General features: G+C 36.1%; 1 protein-coding gene and 1 long non-coding RNA gene across 7 annotated transcripts in view; both read left to right on the forward strand.

The window, feature by feature from the left end:
- LOC143669098 (uncharacterized) overlaps nucleotides 1-25,187 on the forward strand; it is a 526,175-nt gene that overhangs the window by 373,225 nt on the left and 127,763 nt on the right. The gene's annotated exons all lie outside the window — the stretch shown is intronic.
- On the forward strand, nucleotides 20,123-22,574 carry LOC143668860 (melanoma-associated antigen 10-like). Its single transcript, XM_077143436.1, has one exon. It carries the CDS (start codon nucleotides 20,587-20,589, stop codon nucleotides 21,616-21,618), a length of 1,032 nt encoding a protein of 343 aa, XP_076999551.1. The 5' UTR covers nucleotides 20,123-20,586; the 3' UTR covers nucleotides 21,619-22,574.

Consider the following 25,187-nt stretch of genomic DNA (forward strand, 5'->3'; position numbering starts at 1 on the left):
GTATTATCATGTCAGTACATGATCAATTTAAAAATGATTGAGATATTTTACATTCTTTATTTCATACTAAGGTTTTGAAATCTGGTGTGTATTTTGCAGTTTGGGCTAACCACATGTCAAACACTTAATAGCCACATAGGGCTGGTGGCTGCCATATTGAACAAGGCAGGGTTATAGGCATTGGAGAATGCAGAATCCAGCCTTCCCAGCTAATAAATGTCTTTCTATAAAAGACCCAGTAACACTGAAAACTTAGTTAATAGCTTAAAAGTTAGTCAGTGAAATTAATTTTCTTCCCCTTTGAAAGAGATACAAGTATAGACCACTTCAGAAATGCTGAGATCCTACTTCTTATTTCTTTCCTGCATTTAAGCAGCAATGATTAACAGCAAAGCATGACATAAGTAGGACTTGTAATATTCAGTGTATTTTGTTTTCCTAAATATTTTTTTCTCCATTTAAGTTTTTTATATGCTCACTACATAGCAAATATAATATGTAAATATTATAAATGTATGAATAGCAGAGTTAACTTCTCTCACCTCTTCTTCCTACACCTAAACAAGAGCCTCTTTCAGCATGGGGTTCTGTGCTTATTTGGTAAGACTTTAGAGCTATCTGAACTGTCTCATCTCTCCTTCAAGGGGAAAACTCTGTCTGTTCTGTTAGTTATTTCACTGTGAAACAGGACTTGGAGGTTGAGGCTGCTGAAGTCCCAGGCTGTAAATACAGCCTAGTCATACGCATTCTGCACAATTTCCGAATGTGCACATTTACTGATATAACATGATCCCCATCCATGACAAATTAATCTGGAATTATCATAAGAAGTAAAGAGCTTTCTGTAAATTAGGAAAACACCTAAATTTTTAAATGATTTTTAATGGGCCTATGAGAACATAGAGTTTGGGAGTTTGGGGAAGCAGTTTTTATAAATAAAAACCTACAGAGTCCATAGAATTGCACTACACAGCGAACCCTAAGTTAAACCATGGACTTTAATTAATAGTACAATTATGAAAATGTGCCATCATCAATTGTAATGAATGTTCCACACCAATGCAAGGTGGTGGTAGTGGGGGAGCATATGGTGGTAGATGGGGATCCTGTAGTTTATGCTGAGTGTTCTGGAAATTCACAACTTCTTTAATAAAGGGTGGGTGGGGAGTCCTACAAAACTGTTGGACTGGAAATTCTGAGACACTGATGAACTTGCAGCACCATGGCAGGGTTCTCTCTAGTTTCTGGAATACCAGGAAAAGAGACATTTTTCCACACACTGCCAGGGGCTGCCATTTTGGCTGTATCACTTGAGGCTTCCCTGGCCTTGGTGAGACAGCCCAGCAGGGAAGATGGGGGCCCAGTGGGTCCTCAAAGGGAGAATGGCCCTCAGCAAGAGATTGGTTATCTAGAGAGAGAGTGTTGTCCACCCTCAGAGGGCATGAATGTATTCCTAAGCGATGTGCAGTTCTCTTTCACTATTCCCAGAAATCTTTATGAGGGAATGCTTTTAGAGGGTCATGGGATCTGTTGTAAGAGCTTGTAACATTTGAATTATCACAGTTTCTGTAACCACATCTGATTCTACAAGTGGATAAGGCTGGAATATCTTTGGGATATGCTCAGTTAGTTACATTTGGGCACAACCCGGGAATTGAAATAGTAACTTTCAGTTATAAAGGAACCAACCATTCCGTTTTTAAATATTGGTAAATTTGAAGATATGTTCTTAGTCACTACATTTGCTCCTAAGCCACATAATTTCAATGTTATTAAAAGGAGTTTGGCAGATATGCGTATGGAAAGGGCCACCTGCCTTTTGGAATTCCTTGAATTAGCATTTTTGAATCCAGTAAAAAAGAACATCCTTACTGCTTATATCCTCACCATATAATGGAACAACAACTGTTTTGTTACCCAACTCTTTACCTGTCGCCTCCGCTGGCCCCGCATTGTTTGCTGTGCTTTATGTAACTTCATTTATTTCTCACAGCTACCGTGAGTGAGGTAGTACAGTTGTCCCTCATTGTACGGTGGAGGAACCAGATTCCAAAAGTGTCTAGTAACTTTCCTAAGGTCACACAGCTAATAAGTGGAAGAGTTGGTACTTGAGCCCAAGCATCCTGACTCCAGAGCTCTTCTGTTAATCACCACACTAAGTAAGTAACTGTGCACGTGCTGATGGAGACTTGAAAAAATATTTTACAAATCAACTCCTGTTAAATGCTTCAAGAGTTTGAAATATAGCACAGTCCTCTAGTGAATCCTCATGAAAAGGAAATACACAGTGATGCTATTAGCTTGAAGCATATTAGTTTTTAAATATGGATTTAAAAAATACATTTACCTAAAAGAGAGGTCATCTATAGAGGGAAGGAGAATTCTCTTGAGTTTCTCAACAAATATGTACTGAATAAAATAATAAAGGAGTAGAATATTGTTTGGCAGAAAACTTGGTTTAATGTAAAGCTCTTACTTAATAATTGAATCTTGACTGGTGTCTTGCTTTCTGCTTTTTAAGCCATTCTCACATTACCCATAGCACAGATGGGTATCTGATAGAAGAGAGATTTAGGAGAGCAAGACTTGCAGAAATCATCCAAGATGCTCTTTCTCTTTTCATGGCCTGTTTCCTCTCTCTGCGCACTGGTTCCAGGTTTTAACTTACATCTTTGCAGTCCCAGTGTTCATCCTGCCTCTGACCCTCAGGACTTTATCTTGCAGTTAGTTTTCTTAAGGTTTGAAACTCAGTTTTCCCTAATTAATTCCTGTCTTTGGTCAGCCCTTGGACTCAGTGACCCTTGGAATCACTTGCTGTCTGGGTAGAAACCTTTAGGCTGCATGGTACCTTATCAGAGCCATCTCCCATGTGCCTTTTTGTATGTTTTCTTAAAACCAAATATGCTAGTGTAGTGTCTTATTTGGAATGCCTTTTTCTTAGAGATCTCTCAGGAGGTTTATATGGGCTAATGGCTCCCCACCCACTTGACATTTTGCCCATTGCATTATATGTTTTTTCCAAGGAATGAAAATATAACTCTCCTTTTCTGACAGCATGGGAGACATTCTCTTGCTGTTGCTCTCCAGGAAAAATCTCATAATCTAACTAGACAAACCCTTGCTGAAAAATTAGACCAAATGGCATTTGTAAACTCCAAGGAAAGCATTTTTCTTCTGTGAAGTATTCCCTAGCTGGAAGTGTTAGAAACTAACATATACTGATACCAGTTAGGTTTATGGAAAAAATGAAAAGCTATAAACAGCTGGATACACTGTCAAAAGTGAACTCTGTCAACCTATTTTTTTTTCCTAGCCATGTACAGTGAGAAATACAGAACATTCTTAACTTGCATTTATAAAATGAATGAGAAAAATGGATGAATAAAGTTTATTTGGTAAAAGACTGTGGATAGCTAGCTAGCTTCTTTTTTGTCCATTTGATAAATTTGAATGAAAGAAATAATATTAGGAAATATATGTTGGATCATATGTCTGCCTCTTCTTTTTCACACTGTGTTCACACAGCAAAATCAATTGTCTACATGCCTGATAGCACTGATTTTGTTTTGTTTTGTCTCATGATCTAAACCCATCAGGCGATGAAATATCCCATCTTAAGAAACAAATATGCTGTACCTCTTTTGGGGTTGCCAGGAAACCATAAAGAAACCAAAGAACTGTGTTGTTTATTTTCCATGTCAGTGCAAATAAAAATGTCGGACTTTTTTCTTTTTTTTTTTTTTAAGCACTTCATGCTGCACAAATGATTTTCTTGGTAGGGTTATTTTATTTCTTAATTGGCACTCTGCTGTCTAAATCATTATAAATAAACTTATATCCTGTCTATGTTGGAAAACTATTAGTGAAGGAATGAGGTTAGGCACTGACTTATTTAACGTACTTGCAGTCTCTAGGTAAACACAGTTACCTAAATGCAGTGCTGAAATGGAAATCGGCTGAGGTGAATGTGCCCTGTACTATGGTTGATAATACATGTGACTGACTTCAGTGCCTAGTGTAATGTCTTTCTTTTCAGAATTAAATTAATGGCGTGTCTGAAATTGGGCTTTGGATATAACAAAGTTTGAAGAAATAGCCCTTTTCTTGTCTTGATAAATCGACTGATGATAAGTTGAGACCCTTGTTCATTTAATGAGTACCACGAATTAAAGCGTTTCTCCAGTGAGATTTAACAGTACAACTTAGAGTCTACTGTTGTTCTGTGGCATTGCAAACATTTTAGAGCTAAACCTACCTATAGATTAATATCTGGCCTGTCCTTGCGGAAATTACTTAATCTCTGCACTTTTCAACTTTGACATGTATAAAATGGGGCATTATGTAATTTGAAGTGTTATTATAAATAAGAGAGGTAACAGAAATAAAATACCTACCATGTTGTCGGTGAGTATTAAAAGGTAGCTGGGCCACAGATGGCTTCACTGGCAAATTTTCTCAAATATTTAATGATGAAATAATACCAATCTTACCCAAACTCTTTCAAGAAAAAAGAGAGGGTAGGAACATATTGTTTTAAGTAGGTATCCTAACGCTGATGCCAAACCTGACAAAGAGAAAACAGAAAATGAAAAAAGGAAAGAATTTTAAAAATTGAAGAACTTAACAAAATGTTGTGAAATAGAATGCAGCAGTGCATAAAAATGGTAATATATCACAATCACATGGAGTTTATCCCTGAGATGCAAAGTTGAACATTTGAATATCAATTTATGTAATTCATCAAAACCACAGAATAGAGAAGAAAAACCATGTGATCATTTAAATAAACACAGGAAAACAATTTGACAAAATGGAACACTCGTGTGTAATAAAATTTGAACAAGATAAAAATAGAAGGGAACTTCAGTCTGGTAAAATGAATCTTTGAGAAAGCAACAGGTACTGACGTCATACTTAATGGTGAAACATTGATTGTGTTCGCTATGACTGATCATTAGGCAAGGAGGTCCACTTTCACCACTTTTAGTTATTATTGTAATGTAGGTCCTAGCCAGTGCAATAAGACAATAAAAGGAATGAAAAGGAATACAGGCTGGAAAGGATGCAGGCTCTATTTACAGATGACAAGAGTAATTGTCTAGAATATCCCAAGGAAGCTGCAAAACAGTAATGAGGACTAAGAAATGAATTTAACAAGGTTGCAGGATATAAAGCCAATATATGAAATCAAATGCCTTTTTACATAATAGTACAAAGGTTTGGAAAAATAATTTTTGAAATTCCAATTGCTTAACATTACTAAATATGGGATACTTAGAAATTACTTTAACAAAAGACATTTAAAACCTCTATATTAAAAACTGTGCATTATTGCTGAAAGTAATTAAAGAAGGTCTGAATGTAAAGAAAGAGAAACCATGTTTGTTTATTAGATGTCTCAATAATGTTGAAATGTCAGCTACTTCCAAACTGATATATAGATTCAAGGTAATCCCAATCAAAATTCCCCTCTGATTGATTTGTTTTATAGAAAGACAAGCTGAGTCTAAAATTTATATGAAAATGCAGTGGACCTAGAATATCTAAACCAACCTTTTAAAAGAAGATCAAAGTTGGAGAAATTGCACTGTCTGACTTCATGACTTACTTTACGGTACAGTAATCAAGACTTTGTGATACCTACATAAAAAGAGATAAACAGTAATCAAGACTTTGTGATACCTACGTAAAAAGAGATAAGTAGATCAGTGGAATAGAATAGAGAGCCTAGAAAAAAGACTTATAGTCAACTGATTTCCAACATAGGTGCCAAAGCAGTCCAAAGAGGAAAGGATTTCACTGAATATTGCTAGAACAACTGGAACATTAACCATTAACTTAAGCCATTCCCAAAAATTCATTTGAGATGGATTATAGACTTAAAGTGTAAAATTACAAAGCTTTCAGAGGAAAACCTAGGAGAATATCTTTGTGAGGTAGAGATAGGCTAAGTCTCTTAGTCGACAGAAGGCAATAACTATGAAAATTGATTAATTAGGCTTAAAATTGAAAACTTGAGCTAATCAAAAGACTTAAGAAATTTGCAAAATACATATCTGACAAAGGATTGGTAACTAGACATATAAAGTACTTCTACAACTCACAAATAAAATGGCATCTTTTCTTTTAAAGAGACAAAAGACTTGATCAGTTATATCACAAAGGAAGATATACAAATGGATAATAAAATCACCAGGATCAACAGGGAAACATACAAGTAGAGATATTCACTAGAATGGCTTAATTTGAAAAGACTGCTAACATCAGATGTTGGTGAGACTATAGAGCAACTGGAACTCTCATATATCTTTGATATGCATGTAAGATGGTACAATCATTTTGGTCAAAAGTCTGGAAATTATTATAAAACTAAATAAAAATTTATGCTGTGGCCTGCAATTTTCCTACCAGTATTTTCAAAGAGAAATAAAGACATACATCTGCAAAATGACTTGTTCAAGAATATTTATAGCAACTTTACTTAGAATAGCCAAAACTTCAAAGAGCCCAGGTTGGTGTTCAACAACAGGGGAACAGATAAACAAACTGTGGTGTTCATGAACATAATACTTTTCAGCTATTAAAAGGAACAAACTACTAAGTCATGGAACAACATTGATGAATCCCCAAAACTTTTGTTTTAAAAAACTACAAAAAAAAGAGAGTACTTACTGTATGGTTCTATTTATATTAAGTTCTAAAACAGGCAAAACTAGTTTATGATGAAAATATAACAGAAGTAATAGGGACAGGCATTGACATGAGGAAATTTGGGTGTGATGGCAGTGCTCTATATCTTAATGAAGGTTTGTGTTGTACAATTTGTCAGAGCTTATCAAATGGCACAAAACTTTGTGTATTCACCATATGTAAACTTTGCTCATAAAACACTCATGATGTGTGTGTGTGTATTTAATATATTATCATATATACATGTTAGTAAATTTAATCAAACTGTATGTATAGCTAATATACAACTATACATACTTATAGTTGGGTCAAACTGTTAAGGATCTTTACATCTAATATGAGGGATATTGGAGTTGATTTTCTTTCTGTTTTTTTTACAAGATAATTGTTGGATTTTGATATTAGTTTCTGTTGGACTTATAAGACAATGTAAGGTACTGATAACTCCTTCTTTATATTCTGAAAATATGTATTTCTTCTTTGGGTATTTGCCAGAATTCACCCATGAGAATATTTTGAATATTTTTTAGGAAAGGTATTTGATAACAATTTAATTTCTGTAATATAAGCAGGGGAATTCCAAATTTTAATTTTTCCTTGTGTTGATTTTGGTAAGTGGTATTTTTTAAGAAAGTGGTCACTTCATCTAAGTTGTCACATTTGTTGGTGTAAAATTATTGTTTTACTTTATTACCCTTATAATAACTGTAGAACCTCTGTGGTGAACTTTTTCATTCCATATATTAGTGACTGTTTTCTCTTTCTTCTTTTTGATCATTGCTGCTAGGGTTTTTCAAAAATTTTTTTTAATCTTTTCAAATAACCAGCTATTATCATCTGTCTATTTTGGTGATTTCTGCTTTTATCATCACTATTTTATTCCTTCTCCCTACTTCGGCCTTAATTTTATCTTGGTATTTCTGTTTTTAGTTTTGTTGTTCTGGAATGTTTTTTTTTTTTTTTTGATGGGGGAAGACACGGTCTGGGAATTGACTGAGTCTCCTGCATGGAATGCAAGCATTCTTCCACTGTGTTTTGTTGTGTTTTTAGATTCTTATGGTAGCATGTTGTCATAAATTTTTAGATTTTACATCTTTTTTTCTTTCTAATATAAGCATTTAAAGGTATTCATTTCTCTTTAAGTCCCTCTTTAGCCCACCTACAACTTTTAATATGTTGTACTTTTGTCCTCCAGTTCAAAATATCTTCTAATTACCCTGTGGATTCATGTTTGATATATGAATTATTTTGAAATATTGTATTTAATTTATAAATGTTGAGGTTTCCCTAGAAAGAATATTAATATTCTTTTCTACTTTGATGATGTTGTGGTCAAAGAAGATATACTTTGTATGATTTTGATGATTTTAAATATTGAAACTTTGTTAATGGTCCATAACATGGTCTGTTTTGGTGACTGTACCATGTACAATTTAAAATGATTTGTATTTTGAAGTTGTTTATTATAATGTTCTATAAATGTGAAAGAGATCAAGATAGTTTGCAATGTTTTTGAAATTTATGTCTTCACTGATTTTTTGGGAGGGTGGGGGAATGGGAGTTAGGCTGCCAAAGCTACTAGAATACAACGTACCAGAGATGGATCAGCTTTTAATAAGGGGATTTATTTAGTTAAAAATTTATAATTCTTCAGAGGAAAACCAGCTAACTTTCACTTGAGGTTCTCTGTTACACAGGAAGGCACAAGGCGATGTGTGCTGGCCTTCTCTCCTGGTTTCCTTCTCTCTTCTGGTTTCCAACGGCTTTCCCCAGGGTGATTCCTTTCTGCATTGCCAAATTTCTGGGCTGAGCTGTAAGTGCTGACAAGAGGTGTGCTGAGCTGCTTGGGCTGTGCTGTGTTGAGCTCCTTTCTGACCTCTCTCTTTTTAATGTCCAGCTAATTAATTAAACCTCACTCATTGTGGAAGGCATTTCCCTTAACTGACCGCAAATGTAACCTGCCATCGATGAATTTAACATACTGAATAACATACTGAATACTTAAGTCCACAGCAGCACGACAAAGGGCCACCATCACTTGGCCAACCTGACATCTGAACCTAACTACCACAGGGTGGGTTCCTAGTTTTTCTAATGAGAGCATAAAATTAACTATTTTTTCCTTTAATTCTGCCAGGCTTTGCTTTATATATTTTTGGGCTCCTTTATAGGTGCATTAACATTGACAATTTGTCTACCTGGTGAATTGTCTTTGTTATCATTTGAAATGTTCCTTTTTATCTCTGGAAATACACTTTGCCTTGAAATTGATTTCATCTGATATTAAAGGACCTCTCCATGCTTTCTATTGACAGAATATGTATTTTTCCATTTGTTACTATAAACTTATTTTCTTTATACTTACAGTGCACCTCTTACAGGCAACCTTTTGTGAATTCCTCCTTTTTTTATCCATTCTCCTTGATCTGTGCCTTTGAAATGGAGTATTTAGACTATGGTTGTGTTGAATTTAAGTTCACTGTTGTATTACTTATTTTCTGTTTATTCCCTCTGTTTTGGTGATCCTCCCTTCCCCCATTTCCTGCCTTCCTTTAGATGACTTGAATATTTTCATCTTCCATTTTAATTTATCTAATATGTTTTTTACCTAAATCTCTTTGCATTTACAAAATATTTTCTCTAGGACTTAAATTATATATAGCAAACCTTTTACAGTCTACTTAGTTATTCCACACTAATTCCCATCAGATGTAAACATTGAAATTATATATGATATCTCAATGATATTTATATTTATAGGTTTTATATATATTATATGTGCATACATTGAAAATTATACCAGATAATAATATACTTTTTTATTAATTAAAGAAAAAAAAGAAATTAACACAACATTTAGAAATCATACCATTCTACATATGCAATCAGTAATTCTTAACATCATCACGTAGATGCATGATCATCATTTCTTAGTACATTTGCATCAATTTAGGAAAAGAACTAGCAAAACAACAGAAAAAGATATAGAATGTTAATATAGAGAAAAAAATAAAAATAATAATAATAAAAAAAGGGAAAAAGAAAAAAAGCAAAAGACACAAACAAACAAACAAAAAAAACTATAGCTCAGATGCAGCTTCATTCAGTGTTTTAACGTAATTATATTACAATTAGGTATTATTGTGCTGTCCATTTTTGAGTTTTTGTATCTAGTCCTGTTGCACAGTCTATATCCCTTCAGCTCCAATTACCCATTATCTTACCCTGTTTCTAACTCCTGCTGATCTCTGTTACCAATGACATATTCCAAGTTTATTCTCGAATGTCTGTTCACATCAGTGGGACCATACAGTATTTGTCCTTTAGTTTTTGGCTAGACTCACTCAGCATAATGTTCTCTAGGTCCATCCATGTTATTACATGCTTCATAAGTTTATTCTGTCTTAAAGCTGCATAATATTCCATCGTATGTATACACCACAGTTTGTTTAGCCACTCATCTGTTGATTGACATTATGGCTGTTTCCATCTCTTTGCAATTGTAAATAATGCTGCTATAAACATTGGTGTGCAAATGTCCGTTTGTGTCTTTGCCCTTAAGTCCTCTGAGTAGATACCTAGCAATGGTATTGCTGGGTCGTATGACAATTCTATATTCAGTTTTTTGAGGAACCGCCAAACTGCCTTCCACAGTGGTTGCACCATTTGACATTCCCACCAACAGTGAATAAGTGTGCCTCTTTCTCCGTGTGCTGGTTTGAAAGGAAGTATGCCCCCTAAGAAAAGCCATGTTTTAATATAAATCTCATTTCTTAAAGGTAGAATAATCCCTATTCATTACTATATATTTGAAACTGTAATGAGATCATCTCCCTGGTTGATGTGATTTAGTTCAGAATGGTTGTTAAACTGGATTAGGGGATGACATGTCTCCACCCATTTGAGTGGGTCTTGATTAGTTTCTGAAGTCCTATAAAAGAGGAAACATTTTGGAGATTCAGAGAGACTCAGAGAGAGAGCAGAGAATGCTGCAGCACCATGAAGCAGAGAGTCCACCAGCCAGCGACCTTTGGAGATGAAGAAGGAAAACTCCTCCCGGGGAGCTTCCTGAAACAGGAAGCCAGGAGAACAAGCTAGCAGATGACACCGTATTCGCCATGTGCCTGTCCAGCCGAGAGAGAAGCCCTGACTGTGTTCGCCATGTGCCTTCTCACTTGAGAGAGAAACCCTGAACTTCATCGGCATTCTTGAACCAAGGTATCTTTCCCTGGATGCCTTTGATTAGACATTTCTATAGACTTGTTTTAATTGGGACATTTTCTCAGCCTTAGAACTGTAAACGAGCAACTCATTAAATTCCCCTTTTGAAAAGCCATTCCATTTCTGGTATATTGCATTCTGGCAGCTAACAAACTAGAACACTGTGCATCCTCTCCAGCACTTGTCATTTTCTGTTTTGTTGATAATGGCCATTCTGGTGGGTGTGAGATGATATCTCATTGTGGTTTTGATTTGCATTTCTCTAATGGCCAGGGACATTGAGCATCTCTTCATGTGCCTTTTGGCCATTTGTATTTCCTCTTCTGGTAGGCGTCTGTTCAAGTCTTTTTCCCATTTTGTAATTGGGTTGGCTGTCTTTTTGTTGTTGAGTTGAACAATCTCTTTATAAATTCTGGATACTAGACCTTTATCTGATATGTCATTTCCAAATATTGTCTCCCATTGTGTAGGCTGTCTTTCTACTTTCTTGATGAAGTTCTTTGATGCACAAAAGTGTTTAATTTTGAGGAGCTCCCATTTATTTATTTCCTTCTTCAGTGCTCTTGCTTTAGGCTTCATAATATGCCTTAAAGTCCGGCAGCATGAGACCTCCAGCTTCGTTTTTTTTCCTCAAGATACTTTTAGCAATTCGGGGCACCCTGCCCTTATTGGTTTTTCTAATTCTGAAAAATAAGTTGTTGGGATTTTGATTGGTATTGCATTGAATCTGTAGATGAGTTTAGGTAGGATTGATATCTTAACTATATTTAGTCTTCCAATCCATGAACACGGTATGCCCTTCCATCTATTTAGGTCTTCTGTGATTTCTTTTAACAGTTTTTTGTAGTTTTCTTTGTATAGGTTTTTTGTCTCTTTAGTTAAATTTATTCCTAGGTATTTTATTCTTTTAGTTGCAGTTGTAAAAGGGATTCATTTCTTGATTTCCCCCTCCGCTTGTTCATTGCTAGTGTATAGAAATGCTACAGATTTTTGAATGTTGATCTTGTAACCTGCTACTTTGCTGTACTCATTTATTAGCTCTAGTAGTTTTGTTGTGGATTTTTCCAGGTTTTCGACGTATAATATCATATCGTCTGCAATCAGTGATAGTTTTACTTCTTCCTTTTCAATTTTGATGCCTTGTATTTCTTTTTCTTGTCTAATTGCTCTGGCTAGAACCTCCAACACAATGTTGAATAATGTTGAATAATAAGACATCCTTGTCTTGTTCCTGATCTTAGGGGGAAAGTTTTCAGTTTTTCCCCATTGAGGATGATATTAGCTGTGGGTTTTTCATATATTCCCTCTATCATTTTAAGGAAGTTCCCTTGTATTCCTATCTTTTGAAGTGTTTTCAACAGGAAAGGATGTTGAATCTTGTCAAATGCCTTCTCTGCATCAATTGAGATGATCATGTGATTTTTCTGCTTTGATTTGTTGATATGGTGTATTACATTAATTGATTTTCTTATGTTGAACCATCCTTGCATACCTGGGATGAATCCTACTTGGTCATGATGTATAATTCTTTTAATGTGTTGTTGGTTTCGATTTGCTAGAATTTTATTGAGGATTTTTGCATCTATATTCATTAGAGATATTGGTCTGTAGTTTTCTTTTTTTGTAATATCTTTGCCTGGTTTTTGTATGAGGGCGATGTTGGCTTCATAGAATGAATTAGGTAGCTTTCCCTCCACTTCTATTATTTTGAAGAGTTTTAGGAGAGTTGGTACTAATTCTTTCTGGAATGGTTGGTAGAATTCATATGTGAAGCCGTCTGGTACTGGACTTTTCTTTTTAGGAAGCTTTTGAATGACTGATTCAATTTCTTTACTTGTGATTGGTTTGTTGAGGTCATCTATTTCTTCTTGAGTCAAAGTTGGTTGTTGATGCCTTTCCAGGAACCTGTCCATTTCGTCTAAATTGTTGTATTTATTAGTGTAAAGTTGTTCATAGTATCCTGTTATTACCTCCTTTATTTCTGTGAGGTCAGTGGTTATGTCTCCTCTTCCATTTCTGATCTTATTTATTTGCGTCCTTTCTCTTCCTCTTTTTGTCAATCTTGTTAAGGGCCCATCAATCTTATTGATTTTCTCATAGAACCAATTTCTGTTCTTATTGATTTTCTCTGTTGTTTTCATGTTTTCAATTTCATTTATTTCTGCTCTAATCTTTGTTATTTCTTTCCTTTTGCTTGCTTTGGGGTTAGTTTGCTGTTCTTTCTCCAGTTCTTCCAAGTGGACAGTTAATTCCTGAATTTTTGCCTTTTCTTCTTTTCTGATATAGGCATTTAGGGCAATAAATTTCCCTCTTAGCACTGCCTTTGCTGCATCCCATAGGTTTTGATATGTTGTGTTTTCGTTTTCATTCACCTGAGATATTTACTAATTTCTCTTGCAATTTCTTCCTTGACCCACTCGTTGTTTAAGAGTGTGTTGTTGAGCCTCCACGTATTTGTGAATTTTCTGGCACTCTGCCTATTATTGATTTCCAACTTCATTCCTTTATGATCTGAGAAAGTGTTGTATATGATTTCAATCTTTTTAAATTTGTTAAGGCTTGCTTTGTGACCCAGCATATGGTCTATCTTTGAGAAATATCCATGAGCACTTGAGAAAAAGGTGTATCCTGCTGTTGTGGGATGTAATGTCCTATAAATGTCTGTTAAGTCTAGCTCATTTATAGTAATATTCAGATTCTCTATTTCTTTATTGATCCTCTGTCTAGATGTTCTGTCCATTGATGAAGTGGTGAATTGAAGTCTCCAACTATTATGGTATATGTGTCTATTTCCCTTTTCAGTGTTTGCAGTGTATTCCTCACATATTTTGGGGCATTCTGGTTCGGTGCATAAATATTTATGATTTTTATGTCTTCTTGTTTAATTGTTCCTTTTATTAGTAGATAGTGTCCTTCTTTGTTTCTTTTAACTGTTTTACATTTGAAGTCTAATTTGTTGGATATTAGTATAGCTACTCCTGCTCTGTTCTGGTTGGTATATGCATGAAATATCTTTTCCCAACCTTTCACTTTCAACTTATGTTTATCTTTGGGTCTAAGATGTGTTTCCTGTAGACAGCATATAGAAGGATCCTGTTTTTTAATCCATTCTGCCAGTCTATGCCTTTTGATTGGGGAATTCAGTCCGTTAACATTTAGTGTTATTACTGTTTGGGTAATATTTTCCTCTACCATTTTGCCTTTTGTATTATATATATCATATATGATTTTCCTTCTTTCTGCACTCTTCTCCATACCTCTCTCTTCTGTCTTTTCATATCTGACTCTAGTGCTCCCTTTAGTATTTCTTGCAGAGCTGGTCTCTTGGTCACAAATTCTCTCAGTGACTTTTTGTCTGAAAATGTTTTAATTTCTCCCTCATTTTTGAAGGACAATTTTGCTGGATAAAGAAGTCTTGGTTGGCAGTTTTTCTCTTTTAGTAATTTAAATATATCATCCCACTGTCTTCTAGCTTCCATGGTTTCTGCTGAGAAATCTACACATAGTCTTATTGGGTTTCCCTTGTATGTGATGGATTGTTTTTCTCTTGCTGCTTTCAAGATCCTCTCTTTCTCTTTGACCTCTGACATTCTAACTAGTAAGTGTCTTGGAGAACGCCTATTTGGGTCTATTCTCTTTGGGGTGCACTGCACTTCTTGGATCTGTAATTTTAGGTCTTTCGTAAGAGTTGGGAAATTTTCAGTGATAATTTCTTCCATTAGTTTTTCTACTCCTTTTCCCTTCTCTTCTCCTTCTGGGACACCCACAACACGTATATTTGTGCGCTTCATATTGTCATTCAGTTCCCTGATCCCCTGTTCAAAGTTTTCCATTCTTTTCCCTATAGTTTCTGTTTCTTTTTGGAATTCAGATGTTCCCTCCTCCAATTCACTAATTCTAGCTTCTATCTATTTAAATCTACCATTGTAGGTATCCATTGTTTTTTCCATCTTTTCTACTTTATCCTTCACTCCCATAAGTTCTGTGATTTGTTTTTTCAGTTTTTCTGTTTCTTCTTTTTGTTCAGCCCATGTCTTCTTCATGTCCTCCCTCAATTTATTGATTTGGTTTTTGAAGAGGTTTTCCATTTCTGTTCGTATATTCAGCATTAGTTGTCTCAGCTCCTGTATCTCATTTGAACTATTGGTTTGTTCCTTTGACTGGGCCATATCTTCAATTTTCCGAGTGTGATCCATTATCTTCTGCTGGCGTCTGGGCATTTAATCAGATTTCTCTGGGTGTGGAACCCAGCAGGTTGAAAGATTTTTCTGTGAAATCTCTGGGCTCTGTTTTTCTTATCCTGCCCAGTAGGTGGCGCTCATGGCGCTCGTCTGTCTGCAGGTCCCACCAGTAAAAGATGCTGTGGCTCCTTTAACTTTGGAAAATTCTCGCTGTAGGGGAGGGTCGCCAGCTGAAGCGGCTTGGGGGAGTGCCAATCCGAATCTCCCAGCCGGCCCAGGAATCCGCGCGTGGGGAGGGTTGCCGGCCTCTACAGCTTGGGGGAGCGCCTGTCCAAATTTCCCAGCCGGCCCGGGGTGCCAAGTGTGGCATGGGGGCCCCGGCCACCGCGGCTTGGGGGTGTGCCTATCCACCGTTCCCAGCCGGACCAGGAAGCCACATGTTTGGAAAGGACCCCGGTCGCCAGTCTCCGCGGCTTGGGGGACCTCCAATCCAATTCTCCCAGCTGGTCTGGGGGGCCGCGCGTGGAGGGGTGGCGCCAGCCACCACAGCTTGAAGGGATCGCCTGTCCAATTCTCCCAGCCGGCCCAGGAAGGAGGGAGGGAGGGACTCCGGCCGCCTGCCGCCCCGGCCTGGGGAAGCGCGCGCCCCTCGGTAATCTCACTGCAGTGGGTTCTCCCAGCCAGTCAGCTGTTCCAGAATGGGGTACGCTGTCTTCTTGGTCTCTGTCATGGCTCCAGGAGCTGTTCTGTACTGTTTCTACTTCCCTAGTAGCTGTTCTGAAGGAGGAACTAAGACCTGCGTGACTTACTAAGCCACCACCTTCTCCGGAAGTCAATAATATACTTTTTGTTTTAGTTATATTTATTTTTAAGAAATTAAGAGAAGAAAAGTATCTTTTACATTTATGCCGGAATTTACCCTTTATTATCCTCTTCCTTCATTCCTAAGGATCATGCTTTCCTCTGATACAGTTTTCTTTCAGTGTGAAGAACTTACATTAGCATACTTTGAATAGCAAATCTTCTGGCAATGAATTATTTTACTTTTCCTTCATCTGAAAAATAGCATTATTTCACTTTAATTTCTGAAGAATATTTTCACTGCATATGTAATTCTGGGTTGACAATTCATTTCTTACAGAGCTTTAAAGATTTCTTACATCTCTCCATGGTTCTTTGGATAAATCTGTTGCATTTCAAACCATTCTCCTGTGTATAATGTATCATATTTTCTAATTGTTTTCAAGAATTTTTCATCTTCGGTTTTCAGTGGATTGACTATGATGTATCTAGGTGTGGTTTTATTTGTGCTTGTGGTTCACTAAGCTTCTTGATTCTGTAAATTTATGTGAGAAATTTATTTGGAAAGTTTTCAGGCATGTCTGGTTTCTGTTATAACACATGATGATGTTTATTTTCACAGACAATAAAGCCAGTTACTTTCAGACTGTAAATTATGTCTCACCTTCTGTGGGAGATTGTTTAAATCTCAGTTTAGTTCCCTAAACATTTGTTATATTGGTTTACATCTGTTCTGTGCTTGTGCAACTCGGGGATGAACGTGAAACTTATGTAGGGTGTTCAAATCTTTGTTGAGTTCCCAAAGCCTTTTCTACGCTCATTTGTACCTGTCTCATGCATACTTACCTCAGGGATTAAGTGGAGGCTTTTGCCAGTTCATTCATTGAATTATGGGATCCCCTTCTCTGGCTCTACCATCTCTAGGATTCTCCTCAAACTCTCTGACCTGCAAGAATTTGCTTTCTAATTCCTCTTGTCAAAAAGGCAGGATTTATTCTCAGGTGACTGTTTTTGATATTAATTTCAGGGTTTTTAGTTATAATCACCATGAAACATAGGCTATAGTGACTTACCCTACCATGATTGAACCAGAACCCACACTGAATTTTCTTCCCAGAAACATTTTAAGGTGAGTATATGTCAAGGTATGGAACCTTCCTTTGAAAAATAGCCAAACCACTGTGACATATAAAGAATTCCTTTCATGAACATTTTGTAAAGAAAAAAGCAGAAATGATTGTCAAATTTTGTTTGTTATAAACATACACCCTATCAGAAAATAACTGCTGTGATACTTTAGTCTCCACATTCTAACTCTTCTGTGCACTCATTATTATGTCAAGGGCATGGAAGACAATGCTCTATTTTCCTTCCCAACTGGATTATTAAAGGTAAAATTGATTATTTATATGAAGTGCTTGGAACCATCAGAATGAAACTGTACATAAATTCAAAGTGGCATTAGTACTGTAAAGCATAACTAATCTTTATATATTGTTAAAGCCCCTTAGGACCAATTCTTTGCAGTGATTTAAATTTAATTTTAGTTAAAAATAAAAAGTTTAAGAATTAATGTTAGTGACCATGTTTTTTTTGTTAAATGCAAGTAGCCAGTCAGTCACAGCTTTCTTATAAAGGTGAGTTTATAAAAATAAAATATAAAAATCAAGGGATAAATGACTGTGGTTTGAATGTTGTGCGTTTTGGAAGTAGTACGTTACCCTTTCTTCAAGTGATCAGATATGACATGAATTGTGTATTATGTATTTCTACTTTTTATAGCAGTTAGTGACTCAAGGAAATGAAGAATAGAACAGCGAGGTCATTTATGTAACAATACAAGTAAATTATATTTTAAAAAATCAGTGGATGTATGGTCATGTGATAAAGTCTGAGATTTTCTGTCTTAAGACACCTTTATGACCCTGAATTGAATAAAGTTGGTTAAATATGGTGCAGATAAAGAGTACATTGCACATTTTAAAAAATTTACTTTTTTTTAAAAAAAGTTCTTATATCATGCTTCAAGTGAAAGAATTTCCCAATGGGCACTTTCCAAATATTTATTATGTTTGTTTGTCCCTTGAAATTGTGGGCACAAAAACAGCAGTTCTCTGAGTTTATTTTATTATTTGTAAAATAATGCATTATTCAGTTAGACATTTTACTGTGTTATCAGAAGAATTAAAAATTATAAGTTTTTGTATTTTTAAAATTGAGATGTCATTTGCATTCACTAAAATGCATGAATCTCAAGTGTACAGCTCAATGGCTTTTTAACTTATGTATACCCTTTTTACATATGGAATCCAGATGAAAATATAGAACCTTTCTGTTATCTCAATATTCTTCTCACCCCTTTTTTTCAATATCCCCATCCCTGACCTGCAGTTCATCACTTTTGACTTTTGTCAGCATATATGTTAGTTGCTTGTTCTTCAGCTTCACATAGATGAATGTTACAGTATGTATTCTTTTACATAATTTTTTTGAGATTAAGCCATGTGTTATGTTTGTCTGTAGTTCCTTCATTTTCATTGCTGAGCAGTATTTGATTAAATTATATACCCCAATTTGATTAGCCATTTTCCTATTGCTGAATGTTTGATTTACGTTCAGTTTTACATTATTATGAGTTAAAACATTTAGAATTTTCTTGGACAATTCTTTAATTGTTACTATCGATCTCATTTTTCATATTAGATATGTGCATTATCAATTATTTTGAATGTAGCAATTTGTCTATTGAAATGGTTTTCTGTGGCAACTTTTAGAAGATATTTTGCTATAAAATGAAAAAAATGGTCCCCTGGTATAAAAATTACACCAAAGAATCCTACCATTCTTTTAAAAGATTGTCCTGTACAAATTCTAAAGAGAAATTATACTTTGTAGATCTATTGAAAGCATATAAAATTTAAAACAATGTACTCAAAGTTCTCACTTTTCCCAAACATTTCACGCCATATGGTCCAGTCACATAATTCACTAATTCTTCTCCACCATGCTGTTGCACTATATTAAATAAGCAATTCACCTGTCCATCTACCCATGAGAATGTAAGTTTCTTGGAGACAAAGACCATCCTTGTCTTACTACCTTTCTATCTCTAGCATGTAGCACTTTGGCACATAGTAGGTGCACATAGTATATGTTGAGGTAATTCAATGATCGCCTTTTGTCTATGGTATTTATTTGCCCTATGAAAGTTATGTTTGCTATGGAAACATAGCACACACTTAGCTTAGCTCAGGAATTTACTATTCCCTGTATAAGTCTTTTGTTTAATACATGAGCTGGCTTATCCCAGTTTCCTGTTTATATAGACTAGGCTTTTGATGAAAATGCTTACTACCAGAAATCTATAAAGGATTTCTGTTTTATTAGTTTAATAAAGTTATTTAAATTCCACTGATGTGTCATTGAAAAAAATCAATTTCTAGTGAAGACATCCTTTTAAATATATTTATCTCAAGTCCCTTTGCTTCTGGGATATTTAGTGCAGTATATACATAGTGCCTAGAATTCAAACACCATTTTTAAAATTTATTTTTATTGTTGGCAAAAGACATAGCAGCTATTTTACATAATTAAAAGACCTTGAAATTATGCATGATTTTTGTTTCTACCGGGATTTCACGTAGAATCAAAGATCATTATTCTAATCGTCTCAAACACTTTTTTTTTCCTAATAGATCTTAGCAGTGCTCATCTGTCTGTGGTTCATAGCATACCCCTTTTTGATAAGGGCTGGATAGCAGATGGACAGCAGATGGGAGTTTTGCTCTGCCTCGTGACATGGTTCAAATTCTGGACCAGGCAGAAACTGTCAGGGATTGTCAGTTTGTCCTCTCAGCTTGTGAGCTCTGGTTCTGTGTTTGGCATCTCAGCAGTCGATGCGGAGCTCAACAGGCTATGGGTGTTTGTCTCCAGTTGTTGGATACTGACTAACAATAAGGGTGGGGCACCCAGTGAATCTGTAAGAGTACTTAAGGAAGAAATGGTTCTTTATATATATATATATATATATATATATATATATATATATATACATGTAACTGTGTGCTGGATCCCTGGGACAACAGAGTCAGTTCTTTCTCAAGATAGGAGATGCATAATTAGGAATATACTGTTGTCATTTTTTATTAAGTTTAATACAGGTTTCCAAAGTTTTTGCTTCTATACAAACTCACTTAAGGAAGAAAATGAGAGCAGACAGACCGACAGACAAAGGCTTAGTACAGACAAAGGCTTAGAGTCTTTATCTCAATTGTTAGACAACTTGTCATCTTCTGGAATTCCTGAGGGTACTGTATGATTAAAACTTAGACTAATTGTAACATTTTGAATGTAGTAACTACAATGCTAATATTTTTAAGGGGAAGGAATAAAAGCATTTTTTAAAACATTATTCTGGCTGACTTCCGCCTTGGTGCCTGAGGAAGGAGGTGAGTACTTTGCTCTGACAGAGGTGACTTCAGATCAGAAGAGAGAGTCACATCAGGTCGGCCCAGGGAAGAGTATAAGTCTCTGCCAGGAGTCAAGGTACTTAAGGAACCAGGAGCTGAGGGCCTTGGTCTGAGGTACGTGTCCTCAGTTCAACAGAGAAAAGAAGACCCCAGCACTGCCAGGAATCAAGGACTGTGGGTCCTCATAGTCCACACTTCTGCTTCCACCCCCAGTAAGAGTCATCATGCCTCGCAGTCTCAAGAGTCGGCTCTGCAAGCTTCAGAAAATCCTTGAGGCCCAAAGGGAGGCACAGGGCCTGGCAGGTGCACAGGTTCCTGCAGCTGAGGGGGAGAAGCCCTCATCCTCCTCTTGCTCTCCCACTTCTCTGATCCCAGGCACCCCAAAGGAGGTGCCTGCTACTGAGACACCAAATATTCCCCAGGGTCCCCAGATAGCCTACTCCTCCCCTGCCATTGCACCACTGAACAAATCAGGTGAGGGTTCCAGCAGCCAAGAAGAAGGTGCAAGTACCTCTCAGGCCCCACCAGATGCTGAGTCCTTATTCAGTGATGTGCTAGACGATAAGGTGACTGATATGGTAAGGTTCCTGAGTGTCAAGTATGTAACAAAAGAGTCCATCACAAAGGCAGATATGCTGAAGAATGTCAGCAAAGAGTGCAAGGATCACTTCCCTGTGATCTTCGAGAAAGCCTGTGAGTGCATGCAGATAGTCTTTGGCATTGATGTGAAGGAAGTGGACCCCACCAGTCACTTGTATGTGCTTGTCAACATGCTAGACCTCACCTACTATGGGATGCTGAGCGATGACAGGGGCATGCCCGAGACCGGCCTCCTGATTCTTTTCCTGGGTGTGATCTTCATGGAGGGCAACTGTGCCCCTGAGGAGAAGATCTGGGAGGAGCTGCATATAATCGGTGTATATGCTGGGATGAAGGATTTCATATATGGGGAGCCCAGGAAGCTCATCACCAAAGATCTGGTGCAGGGAAAGTACCTAGAGTACCAGCAGGTGCCTGGCAGTGATCCTGCACGCTATGAGTTCCTGTGGGGTCCCAGGGCCCACGCAGAAACCAGCAAGATGAAAGTGCTGGAGTTTTTTGCCAGGGTCAATGGGACAGACTCCCGTGCCTTTCCAGCCCTGTATGAGGAGGCTTTGAGAGATGAGAAGGAGAGAGCCCAAGCCAGAATTGCTGCCATGACTGAGACTACTGCCACGGTCAGTGAAAGTTCCAGTGCCCCACCCAGCACCTTTTGAGTGAGGGAGATTCTATATGCTGTTGTTGAAGAGGTCAGTCAGTGTTGTCAGCGGTAGAAGGCTAGTTTACGGATAGGTGGAAAACAGTGTATAACACCTTTGTGTTCCTCTTCTGTGTGGATGACTGGGAGGTTTATCGTTTTTGTCGTTTTGAAATTTTTCAAATGTTATTCTTTTTAATAGAAGGTTTATTACCTTCAGCATCTAAGTTTGTGAATGACATTGGTAACACATTTATTGCTTTCTATAAGTTTAAGAATAAGATTTTTGCTATTTTGTAAAACAACATACGAAACCTTCTATCTTATTTTGAGATCTGGAAAAAGATAACATGGCATTCATTCGGGAATAGGAATTTCTGTAGAAATGTGAAAGGGCCCAGCAGTAAAATAAATGGGATAAAAAAATAGGAATAACATAAAAGATCGTTAATCTTTAGATTCTTGCATTTTATTTAGTCTGTCATTCTGTAAATTAAAAGATACATATTTGGTTTTCTTGGCTTATTCAAAAATGTAAAGGAAATTAAATCTTAATAAATAAAAGCCCCTACTCAGTGACAAAAAAACAAAAAACAAAAACATTAATCTGAACTATCAGCACATTTTTTTAAAAAATGTGTGTATGAATTGCAGCTTTACAAGTGACCCCTTTCATTTCTGATGGAAACCAGATTGGAGTAGACAGATGAGGCTGGATAAGTCCTCCTAATGGAGAATAAGCCTTGGCAGTGACCACGAATAAAAGGCAATAGTGAGTCAAATTGGATGCTGAGCTTTGGTCTTTTTAAATTTATTTAGTTTCCTTAGGCTTAGAGTTTCATAGAGAACATTTTGTGTCCTTTCCTCAGTTGAACCGAATTCCAGTTTTGATTAATAACAAGAGAATTTATATGAGGAACATGTGTCCCCAGATCTCTAAATAGTTGTCCTTGATAACCTAATCATAGAAAACTGCATTGTTATCTCTACCAGAATCATTACTGACTCTAAAGGAGATCCTTAGAATACTCCATTCCTTACCTATGCTTTGAACAAAATTGAAATATTATGCCCTGATGGTCAACAGTATTTCTGTTCCTTCAGTAGGTGGATTATGCCATTAAATTATTGATCTGAACTCCTTATGTTTGACTATTTTCTTGTGATCTGGAGAATCATGGTTTGCTTTGGTATATGCTTAATAAATTGTACTTCTTGTGCCTGTCCAGGAGAATCATGGTTTGCTCATATAATGCTTAATAAATTGTATTTCTTGTGCCTGCCCATGCTAAAAAAAAAAAAAAAAAAAAAAAAAAATTATGCTTCTCAAAATTTTATCAGTAACATTGGGTTATATTCAAATAAATATATTCACATTAGTTCAGGAGACTCCTTCAATCTAATTTAGGTATCTGCAATGTTAACCATCATACGGGGCACTTTAAAATCTAGAGTATAACAAGGTTCTGGACAATCATGTACCTCAACTTTGAGGAATCCCTACATTATAAAATAAATATATATTCTGTTTTCCATCAGATATTTTTACCTTTCCCCTAGATTTTCTTCTTTTTTCGTTCATTAAATATTTTAAAATGAATGTTTACATCCTTAGGTGGGATGGTATATGTGTGTGTGTGGACACTTATATTTGTAATTATCCATCAGGCTATATATTGACAAATGACCAAGATGCCTTCACTTTGGAATATTGTCACTGCATTGGAGGCTTCCTTTAGAGCAATTCATTTATTCTTTCCTTTTAGAGTAATCTTGAAATAGAAAAATTCTTGTTATAGTACTGCCCAAGATGGCCTAAAGGACCGTTATACACCTGCTAACTATAAATTTACTTTAACATGGTTCTTCCTAACATGATTTTAGGTGAGGTGTGGACAGGACCTAATTAGTTATAAATCTGTAAATGCTTGAACAGTAGCTTAGCTTGAAATTCTCCATCTGACTGATACTGCTGTGGCATTCTTATCCCACAAAGCTGTCTTGCAATAAATCCCCATTAGCAACAGGGTTAGGGAAAAGTCATGAACTTGAGGAAATTAAGCAAGCTCTGTGACTTAGCCAGTTAGATAAAGGTACTACTTTGCCAATGTGCTGCCTGCCTTCCCATAATTTTGTTCTTGATTTAGCACTTTTAAGAAAGGTTAGAAATAATGTGCCAGCCACAATGAACTATTCTACAGAAATGTTCAGTTATCCTACATTGCATATTTTCCATAAACAGTATGTTTCCTGTTTTTAATCATCCTTTAGGTTGTGTTAGCACTTATGGATTAAAAGTGCTTTACCTGTGTGTTAGCTCTTTAGATTTTTAGAAATTATCAATAGAAAGGTCGCGAAGACATTTATTACATTAATGGAAATTGGAGATCAAAGCTAACAAGGAACTTCTTGAAAATCATAGAGCTAGTAAATGGTGGGTTGGCATTTAAACCATAGTTATAGCATGCTGAAATCAATATTTTATAGTTACACGCAAACTCTGAGATCATAGTGCAGCATTCTCACTTTGCAAATGAAGAATCTGAGACATAAGGAATTATGTGGCTTTTCTACAGATATATATTGAGGTACTGTCATTGGTGGGAGAAATCCCCTCTCTTACAATGTAAGAAAAATTGTTTTGTTCAGTTTATTAACAGATGTAGATGGAGTATTATAGATGCTATGGTATGGAGGACAAGTGCGATGTTAGATGTTGGTATTTCCTGTATGCTCTTTATCATGTTGAGGAAGCTTCCTTCTATTCCAAGTTTTCTAGGTATTTTTAGCAAGAAGCAGTGCTGGATTTTGTTAGATGTCGTTTCTGTGTTAGTTGAAATGATCATGTGCATTTTTTCTCCTTCATTCTATTAATATGGTACATTACATTAGTCAATTTTATGTTGAACCATCCTTGCATATCTGCAATAAATATGATTGAACATGGAGCATGATTCTTTTAATGCACTGTTGGATTCAGTTTGCTAGTAACTTGCTAGCATTTATTCATAAGGGATATTGGTATGTAGTGTTTGTGCTTATTCATAAGGAATATTGGTATATAATGTTCTGTTCTTGTGGTATCTTTATAAGGCTTTGGTATTAGGGTGATGTGAGCCTCATAGAATGAATTAGGGATTGTTCCTTTCTCTTCAATTTTTTGGAAAGGTTTTAGCAGGATTGGCATTAATTTGCCTTGGAATGTTTGGTAAGATTCACAGATCAAGCCATCTTGTTCTTGGCTTTTCTTTACTGGGAGTTATTTTATTACTCTTTCAATCTCTATAATTGTTATTGATCTGTTGGGATCATGTATTTCTTCCGGAGTCAGTGTAGATAGTTTGTGTTTCTAGGAAGTTGTCCATTTCAATGTACATTACTTAATTTGTTGGTGTAAGTTCTTCATTGTATCCTCTTATAACTCTTTTCATTTTTGTGGAATTGGTAGTAATGCCCTCCCCCTTTAATTCATGATTCTAATTATTTGTACCCTCTTTCTTTTTTCTTTGTTAATCTTAGAAAGGTTTGTTGATTTTATTGATCTTTTCAAAGAACCGACTTTTGTTTTCATTGTTTCTCTGTATTTGT

This window comes from Tamandua tetradactyla, chromosome 25, assembly GCF_023851605.1.
Source record: "Tamandua tetradactyla isolate mTamTet1 chromosome 25, mTamTet1.pri, whole genome shotgun sequence".
Classification (NCBI taxonomy): domain Eukaryota; kingdom Metazoa; phylum Chordata; class Mammalia; order Pilosa; family Myrmecophagidae; genus Tamandua; species Tamandua tetradactyla.

Excerpts from the sequence above, each read along its gene's own strand:
- LOC143668860 (XM_077143436.1), top strand. The coding sequence starts at position 20,587 with ATGCCTCGCAGTCTCAAGAGTCGGCTCTGCAAGCTTCAGAAAATCCTT.